Source organism: Anolis sagrei, chromosome 2, assembly GCF_037176765.1.
Source record: "Anolis sagrei isolate rAnoSag1 chromosome 2, rAnoSag1.mat, whole genome shotgun sequence".
Classification (NCBI taxonomy): domain Eukaryota; kingdom Metazoa; phylum Chordata; class Lepidosauria; order Squamata; family Dactyloidae; genus Anolis; species Anolis sagrei.
The window spans coordinates 214,122,710-214,137,605 of NC_090022.1; the positions used below are offsets into that span (position 1 = coordinate 214,122,710).

The 14,896-nt window shown below is 37.1% G+C and overlaps 1 protein-coding gene across 1 annotated transcript in view; it reads left to right on the forward strand.

The window, feature by feature from the left end:
* Positions 1-14,896, forward strand: part of ZDHHC21 (zinc finger DHHC-type palmitoyltransferase 21) — a 45,820-nt gene that overhangs the window by 13,277 nt on the left and 17,647 nt on the right. Inside the window, exons 5-7 of the mRNA XM_060762395.2 lie at positions 1,751-1,862; positions 3,943-4,081; positions 13,208-13,324. Coding sequence (XP_060618378.2) covers positions 1,751-1,862; positions 3,943-4,081; positions 13,208-13,324 — 368 coding nt within the window. The remainder of the gene's footprint in view (positions 1-1,750; positions 1,863-3,942; positions 4,082-13,207; positions 13,325-14,896) is intronic.

Here is a 14,896-nt window from a genome sequence, read left to right on the forward strand (position 1 = left end):
GTTTAACCCATTGCGCACCGGGAGCTCCGTTATTGCCATTATAATTTTTTTTCAAATAATTTAATTTTTTCATGCTGAGAGATGTAAATCTTTCATATTGAGTGTGGAAATAAAAACAGCTCTTAAATTGCTAGTGCTTCCTCTTCTTGATATGCCTATGTATTTATTTCCCCCCAGTTCTTGCTTGAAGTTAAGAGCTTTCCCCATAAAGTGTACTTCAGAATGAAACAAATGGACCTTACATCATGGATGCTGCTTTGTTGCATTGATGTTGATCAAAACTGCATATTATTTTGGAGATGATTTCCATATCTTTGCTTTTATGGTGTGGTCCGATGCATTTGTTGCGTGCCTTAAATTACATTGAAAAACTTGCGTTCTGAGCCTTCTGTTAATGATAACTGTCTTATTAAACTCTCTTATTAAAGAGTAACACCTTTGTGACATTGGCTTTATGGGAACAGATTGAAAAGCAGTTTCCCATCTGGCATTATTACTAGTGTAATGATCTCGAATATTGGGTTTCCATATTGCCAATGTGCAAATAATGTCATTCTTCAACAAGACGAGAAACATGGCAACTCTCTGAAGAGGACTTATATATATACTTATACAAACAAATTCAATTAGAAATTATTTATTACAGTATTTAGTTTTCTGTAAATATTCTATTTAATGGAATATTATATATGCCTTGCATATAAAAAGAGGAATTTGGCCATTTAAATGACATTTTGCCTGGTTACATTTCAGTTTCAATGCAACTCAGTGTTCCTATATCCAATCATTTGATTTAAATAAAATTATATTCTCTCTTCATATAAAACATTGAGAGTTGACCCCAAGAGTTCTCTTCCTTTGCATTAACCTCCCATTTTGTTACTCATTTTTTGAAATATTGATTCAGAAAAAGTATTTTCATACAAGGAAAAAGAATTCAAAGTAGCACATCTAGACAGATTTCAGAAAAAAGTTAGGTGTGCTGGAGCCTCAACAATTCTGGAACAGATTGGCTGTTTAATTTCTTTCTTAAAGTGTTATTATCTTTGACTGTGTAGACATGTGTTGTTTACACCCAAAGTTCTCAGGTTAGTTCTCTGGATTTCTCATTACCATTTTTCTTGCCAAAGTTCATCAAATTTTAACCTTCTTTGTTCTCCATAATGCAGTTTTCCAGTTTTCATTTTTAGGATGATATCTTCAACCTTGCCAGACCTTAATAGGCCCCAGCCAGACCCCAAACATACAATTCATTCAATCCGCTCATCACACCTGCAGTATCCACAGCTTGACAACAGCGGAGAATTCATATTTCCCCAACTCTTTGCTGGAATGTGCATGTGTGCATTGGTGGAGCACTTCAGGTATCTCCACAGTGATTTGCATTCTGTGGAGTTGCCTTTGCTGGCCTTCTGAGGCTCAACAGGTGCTTTTCCCTCTCCTCCCCATAGCTTATCCACAAGTCACATCAAAATCCATAATTGGCCCCCAAAATCTGCCCTTACAACTTACACTTGAGGCAAACGTATACATTAATATATATGGTGTATTGTTAAATATGCCATGATGGACAAATAAAAGATAGTGTTGCTTAGTGGATATAATCTCCAGGTCTGGGACTAATATGGCAATCAATTGAAATACATATAATTTTTTCAGAAAAAATACCTGCAAGTCCAAAAAAAATGTATTGCAAAATGCAATAATCATTCTGAAAATATGTTAATTGGTATTTATCTTCTCCTTTTAGAAAGAGACTTTTGGGAATTATGTAATAAATGTAATATGATGAGACCAAAGCGTTCCCATCACTGCAGCCGATGCGGACACTGTGTTAGGAGAATGGATCATCATTGTCCATGGTAAGATGCGTCCAGTTTATTTCTCATAACATCCTGTAATTTAATCACTGTGACTCATTATGCTTTCCTAGTAGTGATATCATTATAATGTTATCACTGTAAAAATCGAGAACAAAATAAGTATTGCTAGGACATATAAAATGTAATGTTTATTCAGGGTTCAAAGCTAAGCTTTAAAATGTAATATTAACATTGGCCTGTATAATGTATTAGAAAGAATCGCCATATCAAAAGTAAAATTATCTCTAATTCTTACTTACCGAAAGATTAGAATATCACGTGGCTTTGTGTTTCAAAAGCATTTTCAAATAGTTTTATTGTCTTTATTTTTTAACTGTAAGTAAAATTACTGTGTTTATTAAGCTGTTAAATATCTGAAATGAAAAAGAATGAATATTCTGTGTTGGTAAATGTCATCTAAATGTATAATAGGGTTAGAGATCATTACAGGGTGAATTTAATTGTATTACACATTGTTGCAAATTCTGCACTTGTGGGAACCAAAATCATTGAATGTTTTTGTCGTATGCAGGAAAATATTCACCTCTATCCTTATGCTGATTCAGTTCATCTAGATTCAGTGATGTGATCATAAGTACTGTAATTTTTTTTCATGTCAGGAGTGACTTTTCTGTCTGGAACGACTTGGAAAACTGCAAGTCACTTCTGGTGTGAGAGAATTGTTCATCTGCAAGGACATTGCCCAGGGGATGCTCGGATGTTTTATGTTTTACCATCCTTGTGGGGGGCTTCTCTCATGTCCCCGCATGAGGAGCTGGGGCTGACAGAGGGAACTCAACCCGCTCTCCCCAGATTCAAACTGCTGACCTGTCAGTTAGCAGTCCTGCTGACACAAGTGTTTCACTCATTGCACCACTGGAGGCTGTACTGTTATAATATACTTCCTTTATTTTAAGAGAAAACCAGCCAGGATCTTGAAACAGAGTTTGAATTTATGATCCTGGCTAGTCTTGTGTATGGTAGCCAGCGTTTTCCAGAGCAAACGAGATGGAATATTATGGGAATTGGGCACTTATAAATTTAATTGCTGCACACCATGAAAAAAAAAAGAATAGTAGGGGTTGTGTGGCTAGACCAAAGCTTGTACGTACTAACTTGAGATACTGAATTGAAAAATCCAATTTAGTATGTAACCCTCTCACTATCTTACATTTCTAATAAAGATGTTGGATGAAGAGCAGTCGGATGTGACTACTTAATCAGTATGTATGAGACAGTTTGTAAGCTGATAAAAATAATGATGCAAACACTGATTATGTAAATACGGAGGTTGTGTAAGAATGGTCCCTAATGTACCAGTTGCTCCACCAGCTTATAAATTGCTCTCCCGTGCACTTTTGAGTTGGTGATTGGGGAAGTAATTGAGTGCTGTGCAATGAATGATTGAAAGATCTGGAAGTCAATTTTACAATTCAGGGAGTGAGCACTACTAGGCTGGCACTACGATAAAATTTTACAGGATTTTGCCCTAAGAGTCATCTTGTTTCTATCTGTAATAAGTCAGTATAATAGAACTGGATGACTTGAGACTCCCAGCAGAAATAGTTGAAGAAAGTGAAGTGCAAGTAGAACTGCTGGATATAATTCCCTCTATCTTGGTGTCTTTAGATACCAAGAGGCAATTTGTAAGTTACCATATATACTCGAGAATAAGCCGTGTTTTTCTGCCCTTTTTTAGGGCTGAAAATACCTCCATTCGGCTTATACTCGAGTGTGGGTGCTGGTCGGCTTATATTAGGGTCGCCTTATACTCGAGTATATAGGTAATCAGAATTGGACAGTTTTATCTTAAATTACAGTTTTAATATTCAAAATTATAAATATTCAAAAACATTTAACCTACTGATGTCTCATCTATTGTAATTTTATTGGTATATATATATATATTTTCCCACCCTTGTCTTATACTTGAGTCAACATGTTTTCCCAGGTTTTTTTGTGGTAAAATTAGGTGCCTCGGCTGATATTTGGGTTGGCTTATACTCGAGTATATACGATATTTAGATGCATTACAATTGATAAAGCATTGACACTGTGTGTTTTACCTTGTCTTCTGCAGGATTAATAACTGTGTTGGTGAAGACAACCACTGGCTGTTTTTGCAGTTGTGCTTCTACACAGAGCTCCTCAGTTCTTATACACTGCTGCTTGATTTTTGCCACTGTTACTACTTTGAACCACTAAAAAGAATTAATTTGGTAAGGGAATTTTCACCTTGAAAGAAATGGATGATTTTTTTTAACCCCATTACAACTCATTTTATGGAACGGTTTTTTGTGTTATCTATCCCTGAATGCTAATACAGAGATGTGACATTTTTCATATGTGTGACGATCTTTCCAGTGAGTTGATAATTCGATATGTGAAGGGAGAAGGAAACAAAATGCTGGTTCTAAAGTTTCTACAAAATCTGATAGCTAAAGGGGCAACAGTCAAATTTGATGCAATTTGATGATCTATGTGCAGAAATAGATGCACAGTTTAAGGGAAGGCATTGCATAGCAGACAATGTTGATTGAAATGAGATCGGTGCAGTTTTCATATATAAAAATAATTTCATATTATTTTACTTATGCTTTGTAACATCCCTTAACTATGGTATATTTGTGTGCAGCTTTGTGTTCCATTTTTTGGAGAAACACAGTGGATAAATAAATAATGAGGCTGTCCTGAAATGCACCTTCACTGCTCAGGACAGCAGCTGATACAATGCAGGTAGAAGCCGAATCAGCAGGCTTCCCATATGCCACAACGTCTTGCTAAATGAGGGTGAATCAGAAGTAAAATTCTTTTTTGGATATTGATTGTTATTGATGTGCATATAAATAAAATGTGTAGGGAGTAGGAGAGACAACATTTCTTAATATTTATTAGAAAATATGAGGCAATTATTAAACAGGAAGATGCTGAGTTGCAACTAATGGTGACCTTGTCTTAGCCGAAGGCAAAAACTAAGCCATTTTGGAGGGATGATTGAAACACCCAGTTTTTTCTACCAACCCTGTCCATCTGAACTGCTTATGAGGCTTGAGAGATCCACTGAACTATAATGGGATTCAGCATAGAGAGCAGCAGTAGACAAGGAAGGAGTTCTTTCAGCTCTTCAGTTTAAATTGGGTATAGCAACTTAAGAAATCTTGCTCTGATAACAAAGCCACAGTTGGATATGATCCATTATGTAGGACAGTGGTTCTCAACCTTCCTAATGCCATGACTCCTTGATATAGTTCCTCATGTTGTGGTGACCATCAACCATAAAATTATTTTTGTTGCTACTCCATAACTGTAATTTTGCCCCTGTTGTGAATCGAAATGTAAATATCTGATATGCAGGATGTATTTACATTCACTGGACCAAATTTGACACAAATACCCAATACACCCAAATTTGAATACTAGTGGGGTTTGGGAAGGGGGTGTTGATTTTGTCATTTGGGAGTTGTGGTTGCAGGGATTTATAGTTCACTTACAATCAAAGAGCATTCCAAGCCCCACCAGCGATGCAATTGAACTAATCTTGGCACACATAACTCCCATGACCAACAGAAAATACTGGAAGGGATTGGTGGGCATTGACCTTGAATTTGGGAGTTGTAGTTCACCTACATCCAGAGAGCACTGTGGAGTCAAACAATGATGGATCTGGTCTGGACCAAACTTGGCATTTAATATGCCCAAATGTGAACACTGATGGAGTTTGGGGGAAATAGTCTTGACATTTGGAAGTTGTAGTTGCTGGGATTTATAGTTCACTTACAATCAAAAAGCATTCTGAACCCCAGCAACAATAGAATTGGGTCAAACTTCCCACACAGAACCCCCATGACCAACAGAAAATGCTGAGTTTTCTGATGGTTTTGGTTGTCCCCTCTGATACCCACTCGTGACCCCCCAGAGATCCCGACCCCCAGGTTGAGAAACACTGATATAGCAGGTCTTACATATGGAGAACCATAAAAATGTTGCAAGGATAAATTTCCCATATTGTCCGAAGCCACACTATTCCCGTATATTGTAATTTTAGGAATCCGCAAGAAATTTTGCTTTACAAAATTAGTACCTTTTCAAGAACTCATATTGTATAATAAAGGACTTGACAAATATGTATGACAATAGTGACATATTGTGACATACAAAATAGAAATCTTAAAGAAAAGAGTTCCTTTTCTCTCTTCCCCCCCTCTTTGTTTTAGAATTTGAAAAAGAATCCAGACTTTCCCCTACCCCTTTGACTTCATTAAATTTGGAAGAGCTAGATAGAATTCCCTTCTACTTTAGTTCTGGTCTACACAATTGTCATTAGTCATTTCTTTTTTAGTATATTTATACTGCACAACTTTTTCTATTCCCATCTTCCCAAGTTGCAAAGTACAGATCTATAGGGATTGTTATTTCATTTTTGCTTTCACATTTTGGCAAGGATTCCTCTTTATTAAATCATACTGGAGACTAGCACATGGTGGTGAAAGTGATCAATATTATTAATATTATTATTATCCCAGTCAAGCAGGCATAAAAAAATAAAACACAGAAAAATTCTGTTTTATTAAACCATACAAAAGTTAAAATATAACTAAACTGTAAGAATAAATAGCAATTTAAAAATGTTTCATTTGCTAAGATCTAGTAAGATTTTTTAAAATGAATGGCTGTTATCCATAATATAAAAAGTAGATTTCTGTTTATACCAGTAATACCTTACTCCTTGCACCTGTTAAAAAGTCCTGAATAGTTTTCAAAGGAGAAATATTTGCCAGTCTTTTGATCCTTCATGGCATAAGTAAATTAAAAGCAGTCATGAATAAGTTAACAGCAGAGAACTATGATTAATCTGAGATTTCATAATTTAATTGAAGAGGTTGCCAACATTAAAAAAAAGCCTTGTTCATATCATTAAGCTGAAGTATGACTGTCCAAATATTTATTTATTTATTTACAATATTTCTATCTTGCCTTTCTCAAACCCAAAAGTAACGCACGGCGGCTTTCAACCCGGCAGCAATTTGATGCCATAACAATCTACAATATACAATTAAACCATTTAAAACAAAAAAAATTATAAAATCCATACAAAACAATTAAAAACAGATAAAAACCAATGACTTCACTGTTAATCTCATTGTCCAAGAACATCATCTGAGCTGTTCCATATTTCAGTCCTGCATAGTTCCGTGTTTGTCTATTGCACTGTTTTTCCCAAGGTTTGTTCAAAAAGCCAAGTTTTTACTTTTTTCTGGAAGGTCAGAAGGGAGGGGGGCGATCTAATATCTCTAGGGAGGGAGTTCCACAGTCGAGGGGCCACCACTAAGAAGACCCTGCCAGATGTGCCTGTGAAAAAGGCGGGACCAAGAGCAGGGCTTTCTCAGATGATCTTAAGTTCCTAGATGGTTTGTAGGGAGAGATACATTTGGACAGGTAAGTTGGGCTGGAACCATTTAAAACTTTATAGGCTTAAGCCAGCACTTTGAATTGTGCCCGGTAGCAAACTGGCAGCCAGTGGAGTTGGCGCATCAGAGGAGTAGTATGCTCCCTGAGCGCTGCTTCAGTTTTCAACCTGGCTGCCGCCTGCTGGACCATTTGAAGCTTCCGAACAGTCTTCAAAGGTAACCCAACATAGAACGCATTGCAGTAGTCTATACGGGATGTAACCAGAGCGTGGACTACCGTGGCCAAGTCAGACTTCCCAAGTTATGGGCGCAACTGGCGTACAAGTTTTCACTGCGTGAATGCTTCCCTGGCCACCATTGTGACCTTGGGTTCCAGGCGATGAGTCCAGGAGAACTCCCAAGCTGTGAATAAGACATTTTGTCTTATTACTGTGTTGTTGAAGGCTTTTATGGCCAGACTCAGTAGTTTGCTGTGAGTTTTCCAGACTGTATGGCCATGTTGCAGAAGCATTCTCTCCTGACATTTCACCCACATCTATGGCAGGCATCCTCAGAGGTTGTAAGGTCTGTTGGAATCTAGGCAAGTGAGGTTTATATATCTGTGGAATGGGTGGGAGAAAGAACTCTTGTTTGTTTGAGGCAAGTATGAATGTTGCAATTGGCCACCCTGATTAGCATTGAATGGCCTTGCGGTTTCAAAGCCTGGCTGCTTCCTGGCTTGGGGAAGCCTTTGTTGGGAGGTGTTAGCTGTTTACATTTTTTTTATTCTGAACTATTTCAGTTGGTTTTAGTATTAGGGAAATTAATTAAAATATATTTATTTATTTTTGAGAAACTAGCATGAGCCAGCATGTTGTGGTGGTTTGAGTATTGTCACAGAGCTCTGTGAGAAAAGGTTTGAATCCCTGCTCAGCTCTGGAAACCCCTGCTCAGCTGTGGAAACTCACTAGGTGACCTTGGGCAAGTCACACCCTCTCAGCTTCAGAGGAAGGCAGAGACACCCACCCAGTGCTTTGAACCCTTCTTACCAAGAAAATCCCGTGATAGGCTCCATCTTTGGGCTGGCATAAGTTGAATTTGACTTCAAGGCGCACAACAACCCAATAAATATAGTGTTGCTTTTTTAGAAGAAGAAATACTATACAATGTTTAAATGTACATGTAATTTTTGAGAAAATATGTGTTTGATTTGGGATCCTGCCAGAGGAGGTTTTCACATATACATATTTATAGTGTGTCTGTCTCGTGAATATACAAGCAATTATTGCGGAACATTTTTAATATGAATGCATAAATAAGTCATCCAGACCCTGCATTTGAGTGATTATTGAGAGACTGAATCATGTGATGGCTTCGTTTTATTTGTTTAGTAGTTACTAGAGGCCGAAATGACAGATTCTGGTATTTGTATAAGTCACTTGCATAAAAAAATTACAGCTTTGGCATACAGGGCTGTTTACATTTGCAAATGATTTGATTCAGATTATTTGAAAGCTTTTTTAAAAAATGATGTTCAAAACTTGTAGCTGAGTGAAGGAAGAAAATTAAATATAATTTGGGAATGCAGCCAGATTCACAGCTTTAGAAACAACATTAGACTACATTTGACTGATTTCTGCTGTGGAGCTGAGGATTTGATGTCCTCCAGAACGGCGTGCCGCCCAATTACTCACTCTTCCTTTTGGCACCGATGGACAGAAACAGCAAGCAAACTCAGTTTAATCTTTCTCTGAAAGTTATGTGCTGTAGCTCAAAAAAAAAGCATATCTTATGACGGAACTGATTATTTATTTTTTGTTCTCGGGCACCTTATTATTCTCGGACACCAGCCTCTTTCTGTTCACGTAAAAGTGCATAAGTACATCTCTTGGCACTGTAGCCCTTAGGATCTCACTTTTGTAATCAAATAAAATTGAATTCATGACTGGAATCACTGGGTTGCAAGTTTTTCAGGCTGTATAGTCATGTTCCAGGAGCATTCTCTCCTGACGTTTCTCCTGCATTTATGGTAGGCATCCTCAGAAGTTGTGAGGTCTGTTGGAAGCTAGGAAAATGGGGTATATATATCTGTGGAATGTCCAGGCAAAAATAAAATTGATTTGTTTGTATAAAACATTTGATTTATAGCTTATTAAAATGGTATGAGCATCTAATGTGCAAAAAAAGTCATTTTAAAATTCCCATTTAAAAATCAACTTTTAACATTTCTCTTCATAACATGTTCACTTTTTGCCAAGATGTATGACTTTTCAATCAACTGTTCATTCTTGAGATCTCTGTTATTTTAATGGAGTATTAAAGTATATTTAGTTTAATAAACTATATTTTAGTCCGTATTTTAATTTAATACACTATATTTAGTTCAATAAACTATATTTTTGAGGTATTAAACTATATGAAGTTAAATAAAATGGATAATTATTCACATGATTAAACAAGAACCAACAGTTGAAGGATAAAAGCTAGATACTGAAAACTAACCCTTGTTAAATAAAAAATTTGCTTGGGAGGCTGCAGACATTAAAGCTGCTTGTCCAGTAGGAGGAGCAGTATTACTGCGAGAGATGACTACAAAGAGCTATTAGGACATGGTTGGTTTTCAATATTGGATGTTGCCAGAAAGCATTACTTATTTTGTATCTGGTGACTCTCTCTATATATAAACATATATATATATATATATATATATATATATATATATATGTGTGTGTGTGTGTGTGTGTGTGTGTGTGTGTGTGTGTGTGTTTACAAAAAGTAATGTACTTTCTGGGAAGCATAAAAACACTGGATATCCAACATACAGCAAGAGAAGCTAATCATGTCTCAGTCTCAACGTAGTCTATATCATGTTAAATTTCGCTTGAACATTAATCCAATAACAACATACAAGGCTGAGCTGGCACATACAAAGCTGTGCTGGTTTTGATCTACAAAGTCCAAAATGGCTTCAATCCAGCCTGTATCTTCAAGGGCCCATCTTTTCCTTTTTACATCTGATGTGGCTCTTTGTGTCCAGTGCCATAACTGAAAGATCAGATGGGTGAGAAGAAGGCCTCCTCAAGAGTTGCTCCCAGGTTGTAAAACTTGCTTCCAAGGAAATCTGAACAGGCTACCTTCCCCCTGCCCATAGTCAGTTGAACTAGAAATTATATATATATAGCATTGCTATACCACTCTTTTCACCCGCAGGGGGAGGGGTTCAGAGTGGTGTACAACATGTCAAACTGGCAAAAATTCAATGCCGAACATACATACAAAAAATGATACGTAACACACCTAAATCAATAACATATAAATATGGATTAAAACCATTCAAAACTATACAAAGACACATTATAACATTAACCTAAACCATATTAAACATTGCACTAGTCCCATGGTTATCATTTAGCTGCTTCAGTAATACTATCTCTCGCTGAACACCTGCTTGCATAGTTAGGGTTTGAATTTTTTTCCTGAACACCAGGAGGGAGGGGGCCGATCCATTCTTACTGGGGAGGGAGTTCCACAGCTGAGGGGTCACCACTGAGAAGGCTTAGTCTTTCGTCCCCGCCAATCGCATCTGTAAGGTGGTGGGACCAAGAGCACACCTCCCCAGCCCATCTTAGTGATCAAACTGGTTCATAAAAAATGTTTTTGCTGTCACTACATGGTGAGATTTTAAATTTGCAAATGCAAGTTGTGCCCGTAGCTGTACATCTTGGATATCAGAGGAATTGGAGGTGAATTTAATTTGTCATTTCTCTATGTGAGGATGTGATTACACACCATAGCTTATATATTTTGTTATTTTAGAAATGCAGAATCACAATGATTTCTTAATGTTAAGTTAAATGGGAAGGAGTGATCTAATATTTCTGAACCCAGCTCTGACAGTAAATTCTAGTGTTACTTAAAAAAAAATGAACACGCTTTTGTAAAGATTAAGATATGGGAATGGTAGCTCATGTATCCATTTCCCAGAGAAAGTGAGTCAAATATATGTTTTCATGTTCATGTGTTCATGTAAACATCTTGAAATACTAACACATTGTGCTGACTTGATAGAAGACAGGAAATATCTCATGTCAGCATTAAGGGAAGAATTACAATATGTTTTTTAACCTACATTTCAGAGAAAAGATTACATGTTCTTTGATAACTTGTTGGTGTTAATGCAGGGTGGAGAAATGATGTGTGCATAGGTATATGTTTACAAATATATTTCGGAGTACATGCCAATATGAAGAGGCACATGCTGGTGCTCACATTCTTGTGTAATTATGTAGAGTTTAGTGTGTTTGTATGTGTATTTTTTGGACTACGGCTCCCAGAGTCTGCTAGCCACACAGTGCGTACTCATGGAAGCTGAAATCCAAAAACCCTTACAAGCTTTGCAATTATGGTTGAGAAGTGACAGTATCTTGTCTCTATTCATGTATGTGTATTCATTTGTGTGTGTTTGTACTGTTCACATTTCAGTTTTTGTGTTTGTCAGCCCTCTTGTGGTACTGATAAAATATGGATGGTGAGGAATGAAAAATTGTTAATATATTGCATCGTTGGGACCCCTGCTGGTGCAGCGGGTTAAACCGCTGAGCTGGTGAACTTGCTGACCGAAAAGTTGTTGGTTTGAATCCAGGAAGTGGGGTGAGCTCCCACTGTTAGGCCCATCTTCTGCCAGCCTAGCAGTTTGAAAACATGCAAATGTGAGTTGATCAATAGGTACTGCTTCTGCAGGAAGGTAATGGTGCTCCATGCAGTCATACCAGCCACGTGACCTTGGAGGTGTCTACGGACAATGCCGGCTCTTTGGCTTAGAAATGGAGGTGAGCACTATGCCCAGAGTCGGACTCAACTAGACTTAATGGCAGGGGAAACCTTTACCTTTACCTAATGCAGCTTTCCATAATCAAATCAGTCAAAATCTAAGCATGAGAAAAATATTCTAAAATTACTAAATGTGAAGGTGCTTTAAGCACCTACAGAAAGTTTAGAGGATAAGCTGGAAGAACAGTTAATTGGTTGCCCAAAAGGTAGATAATACAACCTTGCCGTCATCTTTTCTGGAGGTAGCATGGGCAAGGGATATATTGTGTTCAAAGAGAGACATCCAGCCTCACCCACACAGGCTCTTCTGAAAGGAAGAAGTTTCCAGTTGTTGGACCACCTACTGGTGACAGGCAGACTTTATCCCCTTTCAGTTTCTCCTTTCTCTCTATCCTTTGCTATGAATAGATGGGTACATTTAATTATTTGTAACAATTACTAGTGAATGACTAGTAAACTCTTTTCACAAACATATAGAATGGTGAATCTTGCAGAGAAGTAGGTGATATATAGGAATAATCTCTTTTTTAGAACATAGCCATGGGTAGCTATATCTCACTTTAAATGGCACTGCTTTCGGTAGAATGAGCATTATGAAACATCTTAGCTACTATCTAGAGAGTAGTTTCATAATTAGAAATTTCTTTATAACGTCCAGAGGAACTATAATAAGGAATATATCTCATGTCTAGGTGACATTCAGTAAAATGTTTTATTTAATACCCTATAGCACAATGGTTCTCAACCTGTGAGTCCCCAAGTGTTTTGGCCTACAACTCCCAGAAATCCCAGCTAGTTTACCAGCTGTTAGGATTTCTGGAAGGACAAAACATCTGGGAAGCCACAGGTTGAGAACCATTGCTATAGCAACTTCCCCCAGTTCATATTTCTCACATTTACAGTTTAGCAGCTAAGCATTGTTCCGTTTTTGTTGAACTGCCTATAAGCTGTATAGATTTAGAAGATTTGATTTGAGGGTAAAATGTTCCCTCCAAAACTAGAAAACTTTCTAGTTGTGCTTGCTATGACTAAATATTCCTTCTTGATATTTTGTAATTCAGAAACTTTCTGCTTTTATCTCTCTCCTTACAGCAAACTAAACTTTTTTATATTTCTTTTTATTTATAGAATCTCTTTGTTGTTAGACATGAACTCGCCATGACACGAATATCTGCCTTCATGGGTTTAATAATGCTGGTTGGAATTAGTGGACTTTTTTATACTCAGTTGATTGGTATATTTAATGTAAGTATATGATTCTTTCTTTGACATTGCAGTTTCCTTGCACATTGTTGTTTAGTTGCTTAAAAGTGCTAACTACTGAATAATGAATGAAACTAGAATATTATGAGGCAGGGAAAGATGTATAGAAGTGTAATTGCAAGCCATTGAACTGATGGAAGGTTAGCAAATCAATACTTATGTAAATCCCATTGTTTCAATGGGTCTGCTCTCTTCAGAGTATCAACTGGATTCAGGCCAGAATATTCAAGACAAGGAAAAAAAAAAACAAGCAAATGTGAGAACATGATGAAAATTCAGCGCAATGCCAGACAATGCCCCCCCCCCCTCAAATGAACCTTTGTGAGCATTAAGATCTGTCGGGAAGATCCTTCTCTCGATCCCAACACCATCTCAAGTGCGGTTGGTAGGGACGAGGGAGAGGGCCTTCTCGATGGTGGCCCCCCAGCTTTGGATCACCCTTCCCAGGACGATTAGGCAGGCCCCCACACTGTCCTCCTTCCGTAGGGATTTAAAGATTTGGATGTTTAAACAAGCCTTTGAGAACATCTATTCCCAATGGTCTGCAATCAATGACACAGCACTGCACGTCATCCCATGTCCTTGCACTATTCCATTCCCTTGTTTTGTTTACAGTCTGGCCATGTCTTATGGTAATTTTCACCATAGGTTAATAGGTGTTGTTCTGAGTTTTAAATTGTCGTTTTTATATGCTATATGTTTTACTTTATTGTATTGCACTCTATGTTTATTTTATGCTCTGTTTTAGGTACTTTGTGGCATAGTTAAGCTGCCTCGAGTCCCTTTGGGGAGATGGAGGCGGGGGTACAAGTCCTTAGTATTATTATTATGATGGCAGGAAACATGTGATGGTTGTCCTTGTACTTTTCAGTGACAAACTGAGCAGGTGGAATGCAGTGGAATGGGCTGGTTTGGACATTACATCATTAGATGATGGGGAAAGTATCAGTTTGGGAAGGATATGTTAGCTAGGAAAATGCTATGAATGAAAATTTACATCCTGCTTCAGTGTGATAAACCTGATTTCAATTTGCAGCTGCATTTGCCATTTATAAAACCAAATAAGTTCAGGAAATTGAACCATATCATCTTGTCTAGTTTCATTGTTTTTAATAATGGAAGTAGAACAAAGCTGACACAATTTTTAATGATAATTTTTGAGTTGTACATGTTTTTAGTTTATAATAAATGAGAAGCTTTCAAAGAAAATACATGGAAAAGCTGCTTTGTAAAAAAAAGTAGAAAAGTAGAAAATAGTCAAGCATGAATGAGAAGGATCTGGGAAAGCATCCAGGTAAAGGGGAGGTATATGGAAAAGACTGGAAAAATAAGTAGAAGAGTTTCTGACAATATGAGTATGAAGTTTTTGAGATGAGAAGAGGAAGGTCTGCAGGAAAAAGTTATCTGGAGCTTTAAAAATAGAGTACGCCAATTAAGAAAACATTTATAATGAGGTAATGAGATCATAGTGACAAGGGAATGATCACATCATGAACAAAAACTAAACAAGAAGAGAAGAGAGAGAGAAAAAAACAAAGAGATTATTAATAATAT